Below are 19,984 nucleotides of genomic sequence, written 5' to 3'. Positions count from 1 at the left end.
TATCGCCCCACACCTTCACAACCTCTGGAGATATGATGTGGAGATATGATCAGCACCACGCTCCGGTCCCAGGTTTTCCTCCAGGTACACATTTATTAGAGACTGGATGAACCCCAGAGCAGCTCCATGCAAGGTAGTGTCCTGCATGGAACCACTTTCGATCGCTCGTATTCTTTCGAATCTCCCACCCTCGAGCGTATGCAATGAGTATAATTTTAATGTGTGTATCGTAGGCACATACATTTATGTAAAATATCCGCCTTGGTAGTTTCAGCCCACAATCGTTTATTTAATTTTCATATAATACTGTGTATTGGTACGATAAACTAAACTACATTTTAACATGGGCATAATGGCTATGTTCACTAAAGTTTCAATTTCACTGCGTCTTTCACTTCACGATCCATATTTTAGGGGCCACTGCCACAGACACATTACGTTTAAACGTGTACGTACTACTGGGCTTCGAGCGTATACCGCTCGTTCTGCCTGTTGGAGCGTTATTCGTTCGAGCAAAGAGCTCTCGATTCCGTACGCTATCTAGCGTCGTCCGTGCGAACTATTTGGCGCTCGAGCGAAATCCTCTCGCTGAAATCACCCACCAAGGGAATCGAATCCGGGTCCCCCACAGAAATGATCAGTACTGGAGGAAACTGAGCGAACATATCACGCAATGTAGAAGGGGTGAGGGAAGTCAAGTGTCCCCCTTCTTACTTTAAGTACTCCTACGAACACCGATCACTTGGGAACGGCCCAGCCAGTGCCGTGTACAGTTAACCGCATCGGAACGTAACCGCTGGCGTTCGAAACGGGACTACCAAAAAATTATCCGCCATTCCGCACAGACGCGCATCGTCTCGGAGTAATTGAAACCGTCGCTAAATCACTTCCCTCAGAAACACATTTGCAGGAGCCATGCATCATATGTAATGCGCGCCTCCCCTCGGCACAAGGCGTAACTGCGGATACCTCCTTAAAAATCCCATGATACATTACCCTCAATGACGAGTGCGCTGACAAAAAATGTACAAATATTTCACTTCGAGACCTTCACTTGGAGTGCTTTCCTATATTGCGTAGAAGGATCGATATATGTAGAAAGTTCCCATGTGGTTTCTATAAATCACCACATGCACTGCATAAGGTTGGTTGGTCATGAGCAATAGTGACTGGCGCAAATAGGAGGGATGATCGGGAAAAGAAGAATACTAAGACTGTAAATTCCAGTAGGTATTAATTAGACGAATACAAACTGACTCATGTGAAAGGATACTTTATACACTATTTCTCAACATAGTCTTCTCCCCGGTTCAGGACTTTATCCCAGCGCTTCACGAGGTTCATGATGCCTGTCTCATTGAACTCAGGATCCTGTTGTAGGAGGCAAACCCTCATACGTCGTGCTTGACATCATCATCCGAGTGAAACCGGCGTCCTCTGAGATGCTTCTTCAAAGGAGCAAAGAGATGGTAATAGCTCGGATGCTGGAGCACATGCCACCCAAAACCCGCCAGGACGTCACGTTTATTGTGAGCCGTGCAGTGGCGGCGATTGGGTTCCAAAACCGGTGGGGGAGGTGCCAAAACTGGAGGGGGGCAAAGACTGAATATTTCCCTCTGTAGATAAGGTTTAGCATAGTACCGGGGCAAAAGTGGCGAAAAGTGGGGGGGGGCAACTGCCACCCTCGCCTCACCTAATCGCCGCCAATGGAGCCGTGTATGGAGTTGCATTTTCATGAAGCAGAACGACTTTTGTGGTGAGAAGTGAATCCTGTTCAGAATCGCTGTTCGAAGGCGCAGAAATGAACCCAGTTTCACTCGGATGATGTTGTCAAGCACGTAGGAAGGGCTTGCCTCCTACAACAGGACCACGAGTTCTATGGGACAGACATCATGAACCTCGTGAAGCGCTGGGATAAATTCCTGAACCGGGGAGAAGACTATGTTGAGAAATAGTGTATGAAGTATCCTTTCCAACGAGTCCGTTTGTATTCGTCTAATTAATACCTACTGGAATTTACGGGCTTAATATTATTATTTTTTCGATCGTCCCTCGTATATACATGTTTCTGTACGATTTCATAAACTATAGCACACGTAACTGTCATACAATTGTCCGCAGATGTCTCATCGTACAGGGTGTAGGTGTCTCAGTTTTATTGCTGGTGACTACATATTCCAGATAGCATTCTCTGATGTTCGTAGCTTGAAAAAGAGGCATTAAAAAGAATTGGCTGATGGTATGAATTTATTTTACTTCGTTTTTCTGCCACTATTGGTTAATCGAGAAGACAAGGATGTGTAGTGATATGATAAGTTGATTCAGACTTCCGTGGTGGAGTGGTTGCTACAGTGCGATATGAGACAAAGGGTTTTAGGTTCCAATCGCGGGTTGGAAATGGGTGTTCTCTGTAAATGCCCCTTCATCAATTTGATCATGATCACCCATCCTCATCTTTGCGATTAGCCACAAGAAAAGCTAAATAAAATAAGCGACATCAATCAATCAATGATGTTGGTGAAGGCCGCCCGTAGCCAGAACGGGATTCGAGCCGGGGAGCCCCTCGCGTCGTAGTGAGCTGAGAAAACCATTCTGCCACAGAGGTCGGTTATCTGCGGAAATAATATGTACACTCAAAATCGAATGAAACGCCCCCCCTTACGGTTATGCAACCCGGAATTTTATATCATCTAGTTTCGACAGGAATATCAGCTCGCGAGAAGCGTAGTGTTTCCAACTCTTGAATCTAGCCACAGATTCACGCGACCGGGTGGAGATCTTGCTTTCCTCTTGATTTGATTTTAACGGACAAGAAGTTTATTTTGAGAATGTCTCTGGTAATAATAACAAGTGTTATTAACATTTATGCTTGAGTTTTTTATTATTCTTTTACCACTTCCGAACGAATATGTGAAGATTTTTTTTTTCATTTTGCAATAACGCTTTCGGCATTTTTCCTTCAGAGTTATTCTTTTTGTTTTTAAATTTTTGGCGACATCTGATTTGGAAAAAGTTCCACGAAGTTTGTTTTAAGTGTAAATGCATCTGGACATACAGTGTAGAGTGGGATTCGAACAACAAATATGAGCTTCCGTCGCGAATCGAACCAGCGCTCCTTTCATTATGTTTTCTTTCCACGTTTATTACAATTTGCTTCCTTCAGCCTACTTCCGATTGTCGTATATTTCAATTCGTATTCCCCTTTTTTTTTTCATTTGCATTGTTCGAGCAGTGATAACTTTCTCTCTTAATCTGGTTATTCGAATACTTTTATACTTAATTTTTTTTCCTTTTCTCGATTTTCCCTTCGCACTCATTACAGATTTTGGTATCGCGCTTTTCCATATTTTCAGTAATTTAATTCTTTGATTATTTTTAATTTGCCCTTAGTCCGAATCAAGAAAATATGTTGGGAAATGTTTCCCGTGTAAATCTTATTGTATGGTGGTGTAAAATTGATGCCAGCTTTTTCTTGCGATAAGGGTTTTGAAAGTGCAAGGGTCTCATTTATTAACCATGCTGGGAAGGGGAGGGGGCGGAGGGGTGCCAGAAACCTTCCAGTCGGAATATGCCTGAAACGAAAAGTATAGATCGACCAAAACGAAAAAAATCCTTGGGACGAAAAGTACCCGCGCAGATCTCCCTTCTTCCCTTCAGTTCGGGCCATAAGGAAGCATGGTCCACTCTCCCCCGCCCCTCCTCGCGGGAGTACGGTGCACAGGAGTCGTGGGCCTGCGCAGGTTGTTTTGCTTGTGGTTCCACTCTTCCATCAGCAGGTGCGTGCTGAGAAGGCTATTCTATCTGCGAGTGAGGGGGAGGGGGTGACGAGCAACACTGCCACAGCGAGTCGCTGTAAATGATTTCATTGTCTGTGCTGGGTGAAACCGGTTCTTGGTGCTCCTACACTTTTCCGATACATTTCTGCCAGCCTTTCTAGCGAAGCGAGGTCATATGTTCCAGATTCGAACTCTGGTCAGGCATGAATGTATCACTGAGTTTGTCCCGCCACAATTTTATAAATTGATAATTCATCCGTATTATCGCGATTAACTCAAGAGGCAGAAGAGTGATGTAAAATAACCGAAATAGAAATTGATGCATTTGTGCCTGGTGCTAGTGTAACGACGAAGTTAACTCTTTATAAATGATGCAATAGGTAGCCCTTGCGCTCAAATACACTTATACCTTGCCACAAAAAAAATCTAACTTATCGCTGATCTCTTACTACATTTGGAATACAGCCAAGAGCGATGTAAAGCAATGCAATTACATTGTGAATGTTTCACATCCTATAGTCTTTCTTTTTCTCGTAGCGGGGGTTCATTCATTACAAATATCTAGGAATGGATTTAGCAGCAATCCGTGATATATTTAAATATCATAACATGCTGCGTAGCCAGGGTTCTTGGGTCCTAGCCTCTGATAATGAGTTTTTCTTTTTCGTTGTTTCTTCAATCTTCATCAATTTCCCTGAAGCATCATTCATCCTCTGTCGCCATTGGCTATATGTAAAAATTGACATAAAATTAGTAAATTTTGAAAAGAAAACAAGGATCTGCTTTTCTCATAGCTCGCCAAACATGCACATTTCTGTATTTTATGCTTTCAGCGCTATCATTATTCTTGGCAGGCAATGGAATTGAAGCAACTCTCACAACTAACGTAAACTACATATCACTCAGGCATGACAATTCTCGCGGGCAAAGTGGATTTCTTTGGCACATGGTAGCGCAATAACTATCTTCTGGCCTAGATTTAAATCCGTACTTTTTATTCCAGTTGAGTGATTGACTCACAATTTTGCCATTGAAGGTTTGGGTTGTATTTGGGTTATACGTATTGTGTTTTTGGTGCGCTAGAAAAAAGCAATCCCAAAGGTTCGCACTGAACAGAAAATTGTGTGCTTTTCCTCTCTCTCTCTCTCTCTCTCTCTCTTCCAACTCCGTCCCTCTCTCTCACCCCAAGTCCCCACTATTTAGGTAAACTGTTGTTAGAAACATATTTTCCGAAGAATATCCACATTGAAAATAATATTCCCCAATTGTTTTGATAGGGCATTTCTATTGCTCCGAACGAATTATCTCCGTAAGAGGACTAGGGCCTCCCCTATGGCGCAATCGTAGAGTCGTCACCTTTAATCAAGGGGTCCCGGGTTCGATACCCGGTGGAGGAACATAGTGGTTCGGAACCCACTATAAACTGTAGGTCCAGTCCCAATTAGTCTTTCTGTGCATAAAGTGGACTTAAAAAAACAACAATTCAATTCAATTCAATTCAATTATCTTATCAATATTTTTAAATCTGCATGCACCTGCTTAATTTAATAGATTATACATTTATATTCATTGCGGGCAGAAATGTGCGAGAAAACAATGCATTTTTTTCAGGGAATGTATGAGTCAATAATAATGTATATTTTACGGTATATACTCTTTTATATTGCATTGATTCAATAGTATCCTTATTTCCTAAAGCAAGCGTGAGTTTCTTTGCACACACCACGCAGGCCCTGCTTGACGTAAATCTCCCATGCAGTAACGTCACGGTTGCCTTTGGCACCACGCTTTGGCTTTAATTCGAGCCCCGGTGGGTGCTTCGTTCGAGATCCTGCAGCAGTTTTACTCGTATCTATGCCTTGAGCATGCCACTTGCAACGGAACCAATAAAATGAAACTTTCTGCACCGGAATGGGCGTGAAACTCTACATGCACCAATGATAAGGTGTTTTCAAGAGGCATGTGCCACGTGCAGCATGTCCCTTCGGTCCGAATGTTCCTTTACGATATCATTTCATCATGCCTTACTTTCGGAATTTACAAGAGAGAAGATAGTCCGCATGTTCTTGTGCGGCGGATCTGCTGCACTACAGATTGCTACGACCCTTGGTGTGGACGATTCATGCGTCAGGTGTTGGATTCGGTGTTACGAGGAAGAAGGTGACCAAGGAATGAAGTGAAGACCCAACAAAGGCCGGCCGTGGAAGGCAACCAGGGAAAAAGATGCAGGCATTATTGAGATGAGCGAGGGCAATCCCTTCATGGCTACAACGAAGATTCGCCAAGAGTTGAAACTGGAGTGCCATGCTGCAACAGTTCGGCACCGTCGAGCGGCAAAGAATGAAGCAATGACGCATTTCCATCACGAAGCACGGATCAGTTTTCTTTACAATATTTACCAGCTCCTCAAGAATTTTGGCAGAACGTAATTTTGAGCGACAAAAAAGTATTTTCGTCTGACGAAAATGGTCAGGTTTATGTTTGGAGGCGCAACAAAACTCGCTACGGCCCCGAGAACATTTCTACCCATGCTAGGAGTGGCAGGATATCCGTGGCGGTGTGGGGATGGATCAGTTCGTCTGGAGTAGGTGGATTGGTGGAAGTGTCCTCGAGAATGAATTCGCAGGAATACATAGCAGTACTGGAAAACCACACGCTTCCCAGCGTGCGAGAGAGACACCTTGAAGATGAGATTTCGCACGTGACTTTCGATCAAGACAACAGCAGCGTCCATACATCGAAAGCGAACACCACCTGGTTTAATCAGCACCCAGGAATTTCAAGAGTAGATTGACCAGCGAAGTCTCCCAATCGAAAACATTTTCACGTGTGATGTTTGGGAGAGTTTAAGGAGAAGACCAAACATCTGCTCGTGGAATCCTTGCCTCGTCGACTAGATGCAGTGCTTGAATCCAACGGCGGGTGGACACAGTATTGAAACCCCGCACGGTTTAACCGATGTTCTTTGCTACATCCCAGAACAAAACTAATTACACACATCTCCATATGCAACTTATGTTTCCAATTCTTTTTTATTGATACCTTGGTGCTCATGGTTACTTTTTCACACACCTGCACCATTATATTATATTCTATAATATTAATATTCACATTATTGACAGATATGATTCACATAAAATTCAAATGCGCAGCACACATGCACCCATCCCTAACACTTAACTATTAGTTACATTACACCTATCACATTGTCACAGTTCTAAATCAGTGGTGCCCAGGGGGAGGGGCATTATGGCACAGACTGTGATGGAAATTTGACTGAGTAAACAGGGAACAAGTTTAATTACGTTATCAATTAGCCATTGCTGTTATACAAATAGTAATTTGTAGATTGTCAGGGGAATTGTTACGGGTAATAAGTAATATTGGTGGGGGAGGGGGGCGATATCCAACTCTTACATATTAGGCCTTAGATTGATAGGGAAATTATGGTGGGCGATTAATGAAGTTAGTGGGATTTTCAGGTAGCTGGATTGATAATTATTTTGGGGGCAGGGAATCCCAACTCTTGTGTATTACTATTACGTCTTAGATTGCTTTTTTGGAGGGAGCAATATCAACAGGAAGTCTAAAATTGGCTTGGAAATTTGGTTGGGAAGATTGAGTATTAAATTTGAGGTGGAGGAGAGGTGAATAAAGTTTTGATAAAGTGTTATGTCTTAGATTGTGAAGGGACTCGAACCCGGAACATTCGGTGTCTGGATCGTTAGTCCATCACTAACTGCGCTTGGCCGCAGAGAAGGTTCTCTTTGGTGGCCAAGCGCGTTAAATGGTCCACTTCCGATACCACGAAATTTCCGCGTTCGAGTCACGGCTTCAGTATTGGTATCATGGTGTCAATTTAATCTAATCGTCACTCATCCTCATTAGCCGAAAGTGGCAGAAGAGCGACTTAAAATAACAAAGAGGTACAAAAACAACTTTAACTCTCTAGTAATTTCTGATCAATAGATGCGTATTAGCTTTGATTGTTGACTCTTTAATGATAAGCTTACGATTATTATTGTTAATATGGATTGCCATCCATCAACAGAAGGACGGACCAATCGATCATTTAATTCATGACGTTTTTTTGGTATTTGTTGTCCCTTCGGATCAGCTTCGAAACATAAGGAAATGATTAGATGTCTGTCTGAAGTTAGTGACAATGGTTCATTGATTTTCCGTCGCTCTTTCAGCCGGCGCGGGAACCACCTTTATGGCAGTGATCCTCTGTTGCCGCGTTTACCTACGAAGGAACTCGTGGCCAAACAACGAATTAGGTCTACCGCTTGGGCAAGAAGCGGCAACTTCACAAAGCCCTCTTCTCCGAAGCAGCCAGCCGGGAAACAGAATTTTGTCAAAATAACCCTTCTGCTCTGTGAATGAACACCGGTTCTAACAGCGTTTCTATACTTAATTGGACATTATCCATTGTTTTTCTTTTTGATTGACTATATATTCTATCTATATATTTCGAGACATATCAAGAGATCACCTCTTCTCTCATCTTCAGGCGATCAATTTTTGCTATGTCTGTAGTGTGATTGGAACAATGACAGTCCGTGATTTTTTCCAAATCCGGTCCGCTAAGCAACCAGTCTTAGATGCCCATTCGAAATCGACAGCTATAGAGCAAAATATGTTTGAAGTGAAGAGTCTTATTGAATGAAACATAGCTCGACTCACCCTCACTTTGAATTTTTTTAGATAACTTGCTTGCACTTCGTATAGAAAGCACCACGAGACTGAAAATTCACACTATTTGTCATGGCAAATAGACCTTTTTCCAGCTTCGCTGAAAGTTCGATGTAGTTGTCAGTCATTAAGTTCAACGCTCTCTGCGCGTGTGTTGTGATGGGTTACAGTGTTCCAATTTTGTTTTAATTCCATTTCATGCTCAGAAAGGCTACCCGAAGTGGGACCTACAGTTGAAAGTGGGATCCGAACCACTAGGCAGTTGTATCTCCACCAGGAATCGAACCTGGGATTCCGTGATTATAGGGGGTTAACGCGTTCATGGCTTTACAGTTTCGTGAATTCAAGGAAGCCAAGGTGAGAAAAATGTGAAGAACTATCTTCTACACGGAGCTAAATGTGTGTATGTATGTAAAACTTTCTAGCACATCCATTTTCCTACCTTCATTTTATCATCATTACGTTGAATTTTGCACCAGTGATTTTTCACTACGTTCTAGGTCACGTCACTTTGAGTCGTAAAGTATTGTCTGTAATTCAGTTTTAGTATAGTTTGTAGCCTCTCACCCAAAAATTTTTAAGGTGGGAGAAGGGAGGGGGGGAAATAGTGCGAGTTCAATTGAGAATACGAAAATAGAGCGGAATGATTATATTGCTACAATATCTTCAGGAAAGTAAAGCGTAAAATTGAATTCTGCCTCTGAGTGAGTCCATGATATTGTTTATGTTTGAAGGTAATATATTAAACATGACTATCAGCATAACCGGACGCATATAATGAGATGATTTATTAGTGTTACCAGACTAAAGGTGTGGAGTGCGGCCTGTTGCCTCGTTCATTACGGAATTCCACATGTAAAAATTGATCAGCTCTTATTGCTAGTAACCATTATAGGCTTAGACCAAATTCTGGCGTTTATATTTCAATTCACTTCCTCAACAAATCCTTTCTCGATTGACTAGATTTTAAGCGGAGCGTCATTCAGTTGTTTGTGAGTGTTCTTTTTGCAGAAGCAACAGCGGCTCGCTCGCACACACAGTGCCCCGCCCACTCGACGAGACGCGTGGTCTGTGCAGTGCAGAACAATGACAGTGTTGCCTCTCTATTCGATCTTTGTATTCTCTTTTGCCTGCCACTACACACACATTTCAGACAATTCTTCCCATACAACAAATGGAAAAGCAATCAGGCAACTGTTAAATGGCTCTTTTCTAGATTTTCTATTAACACTTTCCACGGCCAAGATATGTTAACTTGGTTCTGTTTCGTATTTCCACAATTTAGCTTCGTGCAGTAGGGCTTTATATTGCAAGCTAAAAAAAACAACGTAGGCAGGTATTTTAACATTTTAATTTTCATCCGTTTCATGATTGTGTGAAAGAATATGGTGGAGAAATACACTACTTGAGACAATATCACTAATAATAATTGGTCGCCGCTGTGCCCGAGCGTTGTAAGCCGTCGGCTTTTGATCTCGCTGCCGAAATTCCCGGGTTCGAGTCCCGGCCTGGGTATGATTGTTTATGAGTGTTCCTTCATGAATTTTATCATACACTAATCCTCATCGTTGCGACTAGCCAAAAGTAAAGTAAAAAAAGAGAAATATATTAGTAATAATAAAAATATGAATCTAGCTCCCCATGGTTCCTTTATGACTGTCCTTTTATCAATTCCATCGAGTCATCATTCATCCTCATTGTTGCGATTAGCCAATAAATGGTAGAGAAGCTGCGAAAAATAAGATGTAAAATAATAACAGAATTTTCTCCACAGAAGGAAAAATAAATGCTCCAGAAAACATGCAATACAGGAAAAGAGTGTCCTGTAATGTGAGTCTGTAAACCAAATGTAAATCACGAATGAAGAAGTTACGTGAAGGTTTCGTCTTCTACGAAGCAATACAGGCTTGGATGGCGTAGTGGTAGCGTCGACACCTTGTAATCAAGGGGTCCCGGTGGAGGCACAAAGTGGTTCGGATCCCACTTTAAACTGTAGGTCCAGTCCCGATTAGTCATACTGTTCATTGTGGACTTAAAACACCAAATCAACAGCCAACCAACCAATACGGGGTTGGAAACACTACGGTTATAGGTTTGGAAACACTGCTCCTCTCGGGAACTACTCTACCAGGCGAAACTAGACGATATAAAATACCGGGTTGCATAACCGTAAGGGAGGCGTTTCTTTCGAATTCCTCTGTACATCAGTGACGTGTCTCTCTTGTTCAGTTCGAGTGTTGAAGCGTCTGGGTATCATCGTTGAGTCCTAAATTTCCAAAGCATACATACGATATCGTGGAATGTTGAACAAAATAGATAAATCTAGCCTCCCTAGACTCAACGTAAATGATACGCATCTTCCCTTCTACACTACCGGTAAGAATCTGGGTGTGATACTCAACCACCATCTCACCTGGGCAGAGCACGTTAACTCTGTATCTAGAAGAGCTTTCGGTGCATTGCATTCACTCTATCGGCTCAAAAACTTCCTCCCTGAACGCATAAAAATTAAACTGGTCCAGTCTCTTGTATTTCCCATTGTTGACTATTGAGACATTGCTTTCTTGGATGTAAATCACGAGCAAGCTAAACGACTGTAGCAAATTCAAAATGCCTGCATTCGTTTCGTTTTCTATCTAAAATATTCAGAGCATTTGACATCGTACTTTGCGAAGGTCGAGTGGCTTAAATTAAGCGATAAACGTAATTTTCATAAGTTAATTTTACTGTACAAAATCCTCCAAATAAAAGACCCGCAATATCTCTACAACCGATTTCAACATCTTTCCGACTTTCGCAGCCGCAACACCATATCGTGCGAAAGGTCTCTGCTCTCCATTCCACTCCACAAATCCAACTTTTATGCAAATTATTTTACTGTTACCTCAGCAGGCCTTTGGAACAAGTTGCCACCTGAAATTCATATGTCTTCCTCAATTGTGACGTTCAAAAAATTGTTAAAGTTACACATATAATACAATGAAAATTAAATGTTTGATTTCCCTAATAATATGGCGGGTGCAGAGAATGATAGAAGGACGTAAGGCACAAAAATTATTTAACGTAATAGTTAAGATGAATTATCGTCAAAGTACACCGTTTTGGACTGGGTTTTAAGTATGTGTAATATTGGACTGTGCTTAAGTAAGTGTAGTGTTATGTATTTGCTTGTACGTGTGTAAGGGCAAAAATATGTATGTGTGAGTGCCCGTATCGATAGGTTAGATTACCACTCTTATATGTATTTTTTCTTTGTATTTTTTATTTCTCTGTAATTTTTATATATTTTTCTTTTCTTTCTTTTTCAATATTTTAATTATTTCACATTCATTTATTTTTGGAAACATGGTCAAGTGGAAGAAAAGGCTCCACAGCCTTAACTTCGCCATGTAAAAAAAGACGAAATAAATAAATAAATAAATAAATAGATATCGCTCTGTGGAACAACCACAGCATGGATTCCAATTGCGGATGTTCGCCCTCATAAAGACCATCACGCGAAAAGGAGATTTGAACAAGATCGGGCGGAGAACGACGAAGAGTTGATGAAAGGCGGGAAAAAGCACAGTTTCTTTTTCCTCCACGACACTGGCAGCAGGGAAATAGTAGAGAAGTGGGAGGGGAAGAAAAAGGAGGAAAAAAAAGAACAGCGCCGTATAAGGACAAGGGACTACATAATTCATCCGCAAACTTGCATTCTCTCGACCGCATGCATCACATCACCTGGCAGAACATCTGCTCCTCCTCGCTGTATCTTCAAAGTTCAGCGAGACCCCGCACTCCTTCTCATTGCAGTGTTGCCACATGCAAGAAACTACGACCAAATTTTGTATGAAACGACATTTCAAAAGTGTATTAATACATAAACGAGCAACAGATTGGTACAAGTTTTCAGTTTAGTTGAAAACATGAAGAAAATACAACTTCTGAAACAGCACGCTTTGAAACTCATTTGCTACGTTCTTCAGGTTTAGCTTTGCACACCTTTCCCTTAGAGACTTGCATCAGAATATACAGTGTCCTCGGGGTTGGAATTGAAGTGTTGCCATCCATAGCCGGGCTATTTCCTGTGAATGCGTCGTCAATTATGTGGGTGTGCACTTTGTACAGTTGGTTCAACCACGACTTGGCGATAGAGCGCACACAAATAACCGGTTTGCTTGAATTAACAAAACACGTTTGGTTAGGTTTTTCAGTAACCGTAAACGAAACATTCGGTATCCAATACAGAAATGGCCAGAGAGATATACATAGATACAGAAGGATTAATGCAAGAGTACTTACTCATCCACGACGAGAAACTTGTCTCCATCTGAAGAGAGGCAGTTGCCTTTATTGCTGATCTTGTCCTTCTGGATCAGGATGAGGGAACGGACACCGGACTGGAACCAAGTACCTTGCCATTTTGTAGGGAACTGGCAGACACCTGGAAAAGAAGAAAACACAAGTTCTTTTTTAAAGCATGACAAATGTTATCTACAGGCTATTTGCATTTTGATCATTAACCTAACTTAAATTCGTGAATATGAACAATAATAGTAATAATAACCCGTGACGGAACAGGCCGTGAGGGCCAGTGCCAACCTATCGTCTGTAGCACTCACTTCCCCATGCCCCAGCAGAGGTGGGTGATCACCCATCCATTCGTAGCTATCGAATTTCCTCACGATGGTGGGTGGTCACAGGTCCCACGCACAGGTTGAAACTCCATGAGACTCGAACCTGCGCGCGTCTCGTAGCCGTAGCCCAAAGTTTGCACCTTAGACCACACAGCCACGGTGCGGGGAGCATATGAACAATATATGAAGCAAAGGTAAACAGGGATGCCCGTGCCATGGGTCTCGAACCCAGAATTTTCGAATGTGAGATTGTAATTTGAGAACTGAATGTGCTAAGTCAATGAGTTGATGTTCTACCATTTTGTTTAAGTTTACTGTACGCTCAGATATGCTAACGTGTACTAGAGAGATTGTTTAAAGTGGGTTACGAAAGTGCCTCCATCTCGGATCCACTCCATCATGTAGCTTGAGTTTTTTAGTCCACTTTGTGCACAGATAGGGTAATCAGGACTGAACCTACGGTTTAAAGTGGGATCCGAACCGCTAACGGGTACCAAATGGAACACTCAAAGAGAACACCCATTCCCAGGACGGAATTCGAACCCGGGAGCCTTGGCGTCGAGGTCCGCTATGCACACCACTACGCCACAGGGGTTTGCTTCTATCAAAGCTATAATAACTTCAATTTTCATGTGTTTTCAAATGTTCTTATTAAGTTCGTAAGTGTTACGACAGTGAAGGCACATTTGATTCTAATTCACTGATTCAAATTAGCGTATATTGTTATTAACGGGATTCGAATTCATGTTTTGGATATATAGGATGCAAATAATCTAAGTGATAACGCAACCATAACAATTTTAATGAGCAATCAATCAGTTCACCACTCATCTTCGTCGACGCGATTGACAACCCAAATACAAATCGTCGGTGCTATGTTGTGATTTTCATAATTTAGCGTCGCTTTTCTGCCACATTTCGCTAATCGCGACGATGAGGGTGAGTGATATGATGAAATTGATGAAGGGACACTCGCAAAGAAGACACCATGCACGAACTTGAACCCGGGTCACCTGGCGTCGTAGCGCGCTATGCTAACCACTCCGTCTCGGATGTCAGCGATCATCCTATTCGTAGTGGCTCCTGAGGCATCTTTGGTTGACTCGGACGCAATATTTGCTTTCTTAGCTTCGCTAAATTAAAAGGAAAAAAAATCCTCCAATAACTCACAAGCGAATTCCAGGTCGTTTGCCCTTGCAGGAAGACCAGGAATGATCAATTCAACTTACAAATAGGAAACTCGAGTGGAGTCGATATAAATCGAGAAATCTCGATAGTTGAACCACATTTCCAAGTCAGTTATCGCAATTTATGCGATCATATATCTCCCCTCCCCTGAAAGAACGACAGATATCTCACAATCTGCAAGGCGCAGGGACTTTGCTATTGGCTCACCTTTGGAGGTGGAGGAAGAGGAAAAAAAGAATCAGCTCGGTAAATTAACGCTATCGCGAGGTTTCAGTAATGTGAATCTTAACAATTGAGAGGGCGGGGCCTTTATTAACGCGGACAGAAGGCAATTGGGAAAGAGAGAGAGAGAGAGGGTGAAAGAAAAAAATCGCGCAACAATCGCCTCGCCTCGCGTCGCTAGGACATAAATAACGAGGACTTTATAATAGGAGCTGCATTAGCCCTTTTCCTCCTGGCACTCTCGCATTAATGGGTTCGCCTTCCACCTACTGGAACTTATTAATAGCGAAGTCCTGGAAAGATTTATAATTGTGCTGGAGAAAGGGTGAGGAGAAAATTGTTATTCTCTGAGAAACTTAAAGCCTTCCTCGTCTCGATGCCTCCGAAGTGTTATTCCTTCTCTCTTTCTTTTTATATTCAGTTTCCTTCTCTGCGAAAATTCAAAACTGGCCCTGTTGTTCAATTTCAGAGAAGAATGGGAAAGAAAAACAGTAATTGTTGCTCCAATTTCATCTCTCTCCATGAGAGGGAATTTACGGAAATGGCATTAGTTGCTTCGCTGCCGTCCCTCCAAGCGATGCAATTCCTTCTTCGGTACTTAAAGATGGCGCTGGTTGAAAACTGAACGACGTCAGGTCTGATCTCCGTGGCGGAGTGGTTAGCACAGCGAGATACGACGCTAGGGGTCCCGGGTTCGAATGCCGGCCAGGCCATGGGTGTTCTCTGAGAGTGTCTCTTCAACAACTTCATCACTCATCGGGATTAGCCTAAATTATTATCAGAAAAGCGAAGTAAAATAAAACAAATCAATTGAAATACGTCACAAAAAATTAACCGTGCGTTTCACGGTCGAGTCTTCCGCGGAGCGGCGGCTATTACACCGGGCAGCGACAGCGCGCCTGCCGGCAAACTGGATGCTACATCCGAGTAAATGGAACCGCTAGCTATGTAATGAAATAAGCTCCAACAATTACGCGGACAGTTACAATTACAAGTGGTGTTGGAAATTATGTCATCCAGATTAAACACATTTACGGCATTTTTAAAGGAAATTTTCACTAACACGTATCAGTTCCTCTTCCGAAATTGCTTCAATTACTCTCTTGATACTATCTTTCAATTCTTCTAATGTATGGCTTCAGGTTTAAGAGGTTGGTAGCTCGCCACGCAGACGTCATGCACATGTCGGTTTCTTGTGCAAGGCGCCGGAGGTCTTTTTTGAAAAGTGTGTACCAATCGTGCTCCAACGTCATCTAGTTGCTCCCCAGTAAGCACACGCCGTTTCACACTTCACTTCTTATCAAGGACAGACTCTGTTTTCCTAAATTTGCTAATAAGTTCTCGAAAATTGTCTCTGTGTGGAACAACCACATCTGGGAATTCTGCTGCCAAACTTCCTTACAGACTTCAGACTTCCCTACAATAATTCCTAATGACGTAAGAGTCGTACATAAAAATGCGTTGTTTTAAGTTGTACGTGGCATTATTAGGACAGCAGAAGAGCACCAATAATACGTAAACTAAAACAAAACAATCTAAAACACTCGTTAACACCTTAACACATCACAAAAACGTGCAAACTGGACACCAGCTATCTGGATAATGAGCACTGACGCGTCCAGTGGCAAGTCAGCGTACAGCTGTGGGTGATAATGCCGGCAGACGCCCTCCCACCGTTCGGGGTGTTAGCCCCAGCTTCACGGAAGACTCGACAGGATAGGTTAATTGACTCCGGAATTGAAAATCATGTCTCCATTGGATATCAAACCCGAACAAAAAGCACGCTGACTTGTCGACGTAGGATCTCGCCAACGAACGTTCCAGGATCGAATCTCAGCCTGAACACAAGTGTGCCCTTTGTGATGTTGCTCCATGAACTTCATTATCCTCATTCATCCTCATCGCTGCGATTCAAAAAGCGACGAAAAAATGAGAAAAAGGGGCATGCAAGGCTGTCGGGAAAGCTTCAAAATTGAAGAAAGTCTGCCAGTCATCAAATGGTATCTCGATGGTTGAGAGAGCTAAAAAGACAACATTTGGTTCATTGATGTCTAGCTTGGCGTGTTACAAGCCGTTTCTCATAATTGTACATCTGTTTCTTTTACTTACTGAACGAGATCAAATAGCTATCCATTTACAGTATCAGTTACAAGAAAAATGAAAAAAAAAACAACAATAACATACGTATCGACAAGGAGAGTTCTCGAAGAATCGTAGCGTTCTACCTTGTAGAACGGAGGATCGAACCAATGGGGGTTTAGCTCATCCCATAAATTGCACCACTTGCTAGCCGCGACGGTCCCGACAGGGGCCAGATACGAGGTAACAGATCTAACTTAAATAAATGACATAACAGTTGTTTTATCCCAACCCTTGTGACTGAGAAAGGCAGATAGAGGAATAATGATAACCAACCCTGTTCGATATCGTGCAGAATCTCTCTCCGTCTTCACCTACCACCAAAAAGCCCCTTGCCCCTAGGTCCAGCTCCTTTTGTCACTTTTGCTTCATCTTGCCTCACCTTTCCCCAAGGCAAAACGTCTTTCTCAACAAAATCCAACTACAGGTCTGGGCAAGTTAGAACAAGCGTGTGCAACATTATACACGATATCGAGTGGATGTTACGGAATTCAAAGCTTTCAAGAGCTAACGTCACTCATCTTCAGGTTACTTCTATGAGGAGTCACGTTAGCTCTCTTAAGCTTTGTAATTCTTTGTGAATTAACCTGGTAAATAGACCCAGGTAATCCATTCGTCACCAGTAAAGCTTCAAGACTTACTTCAATATGTTTACAGTACGTTATTTTAAGAGAAGCTATAGTTAACTAATAGTGCAGGGCCATTTGTAATCCCGTGGGTTTTTGAATGAAGGGAAAATATGTCACGGTAGCTAGTGACATCTAAACGCAGTTCGATATAAATTATTTTTTGTCTATTGATTCATTTTATGCACAAACATGAAAGTGTGAGGTTTGGTTTATTTTGTGAATAAACTTGTATCCGAGCCAGACGTCGGAAGTTGGGGACGGGTTTTTCTTGAGTGACAGCCGCCGCTTAGAACATGACATATTTGCACCAACACGGAGATAAGGAAAGATTATTTTCGCCGCTACCGGGCTCGAGTCGCAGCAGGCGTTCGAACCCATGTTCACGGATGACCAGGAAGACCAGCTGGAGCTCAAGCCTGCAAGGATCCAGGACGCGTCGCCGACCGCGCCTTTCAAGACAATGGACAGAGGTCATTTCCATCCTCTGAGAAAGCGAAGCGAAGCCACCTCAGCGTGGGTTTCAACGGACGAATTTGAATCTCTTATATATAGGCAGTACTATGATTCCAGACACAGTTTTTACCCGGATTTCACAGAGAGAGCATCTCCGCGCTACACTCTCGCGTGATCATTGTTTTGTGTCCGTGGACTTTGTTTCCTTACGTACCGTGAGCCAATCTCAGATAGAGAGTTACCAGTGTGCGCCTTATTTTGGTGAAGGTTACGCGGTGATTTGTTTTTGCCAAGCGTGGACTACATAAGGATGGAGGGCTAAAGAAGATAGAGAAGGGAGTCCGTCGACTTCCCTGACACCTGCAACGACGCCGAAGCCAGTCAGACGACGCCGAAACCAAACACTGCCCAAAGCCCGAAGGACGCTTTCAGATCGACGTCCCAACCAAAGCCCGAAGGACGTTTCCAGAGGAGAGAGATGATTGCAGATCGACGTCCAATTGATGCCCGACACTGGGGATAGTCCGAACCGGCGCGTGACCACGTACACCCGACGCTAGTGACAAGAGGAACGCCCGAAGTACTGAGGAGGTGCAAGTACACCATGTCGTCGCAATTATTCTTCGTCGCGATCGACCTCGGAGGACAATTTCGCCACAAAGGAACCGTGTGCAAGTCCCGCGTCCAGGAGAGATGAAGGACCACGCCATGTAGCAGAGTCTGGTACAGTATACTTCAGAGGGTCACATGTACATGTAAACGTGCGCCGTTAGTATCAACACCGTACAGTTAACGCCGACGTCTCACTTATTTGCAAAGTTACTCAGGAAAACCCAAACCTAACTTCCGCGTCTAAAAATTGTTTTGGTATTGTTATAAAAAAGGGTTATTTCATGTTCAGATGTTCTAATTTAATTGTCTGCATTCAGGGTTAGAAGCTCCATTTCATTTCTTTAATATTTAGTATAAATTGTCAAAGTGTGCTCCATTTCTTGTGTAACCGACCGCCCCGTCGCGCCATTTAACTTGTCAATAGTTGACTGATGAGTCCTTTTTAATTGTGCAAAGCGTAATTTTTATTGCAAGGTCGTGCGCATGAGGTAGTATTATTTGTTGCATAGTGGTTATTAATGTAATTTTTGCTCGCGCCGACGATTGATTACTGTATTCCGGCAGCTGGAGCCAATTAAGTTTTTGCATCCCTATGTAATTGTGTAGTTGTTCTCATTGGACGAGAGAGGCTTATGTGTAACACCCCCGTCCGAGAAACTTGTATAATGTCGTGCTCACGACTGGATGCATACGTTCATTGGAACGAAAGATTTAACCACGCCGACCCAATTGTCTTAGTTAACCGCTTTCCGAGGGCTGGCACTTAAGTTAATTTAAAAGAGCACAGGAGCTGGCAGACGAATGCCCTAAATTCACATAAAGGTTTAAAAATTAAAAGGAATGATATGTCAATGAGATCCATGATTTGTATCCATACTTCACATGTAAAAATACCTCATGTGTGTGAAAGAGAGATAGCGTGAATGTTGTGAGAGTGAGGAGGCTTTGTAAACAGTTGTTGATTGCAATATTTTTTGTTGTTACAATATATATATTCACTCTTTTACCGTTCGTCAGTGTTGTTATTTGACGTTTTTCAGGTACCGGATATTATGCTATTAGTGTGTTATGAATGTTCGAATCTACATATCAAAGGTAAACAAAACAGTGTAACATTTCAAGGTATTAATCTCCGCCTCGCAATAGTATGACAATAAACGACCGTCTCAGTACCGAACTTGATAACTGGACCGTGAGTCACGACCGGTCTCCCGTACACATAACGACGTTTGGCCCCGTGCCGGGGTATGATTGACACGTCATTTCGGGGACCGTGAGTGCACTCGTTACATTTGGCGCCGCGAACATGGGACGGCAACTTTTGTCATTCCTTTCCAAGAAAACCAGGTTGCGAGAGCGGTAGAAATTTCATTGTTGTATACGTCATGCATAAAATTCTTGTGTTAGGTTCCTGATGGTGTGTATTTTTCGTTTTGTATGTCGAGGGGTATTTTCATGTATTTGTCGTAGGTTCACGTGTAAGGACACGTTTTTGGGCGTAATTGGTAACAATAGGGCAGATATTTTTTTCGGCGAAAGCAGCAAGGGCAGCTGCATAGGGCATTTTTTATGTACTTTTTGTGTACTTTTTTGGTTTATGGCGTAATTTATGGCTTCAGGCTGAGTTGCGGGATAAGGGATTCCCGACGGA

The 19,984-nt window shown here is 42.6% G+C and overlaps 1 protein-coding gene across 2 annotated transcripts in view; it reads right to left on the bottom strand.

Annotated features, from left to right (window-relative positions):
- The window catches only part of LOC145996749 (uncharacterized), a 470,158-nt gene that overhangs the window by 94,855 nt on the left and 355,319 nt on the right, over nt 1-19,984 (bottom strand). For both annotated transcript variants that reach the window (XM_083133278.1, XM_083133282.1), the window contains exon 3: nt 12,756-12,897. In XM_083133278.1, the coding sequence (XP_082989404.1) occupies nt 12,756-12,897 (142 nt within the window). The remainder of the gene's footprint in view (nt 1-12,755; nt 12,898-19,984) is intronic.

This window comes from Lepisma saccharinum, chromosome 1 (genome assembly GCF_977018435.1).
Source record: "Lepisma saccharinum chromosome 1, izLepSacc3.1, whole genome shotgun sequence".
Classification (NCBI taxonomy): Eukaryota; Metazoa; Arthropoda; class Insecta; order Zygentoma; family Lepismatidae; genus Lepisma; species Lepisma saccharinum.
The sequence above is the reverse complement of the archived record's forward strand: the minus strand, read 5'-3'. Positions and strand labels throughout refer to the sequence as shown.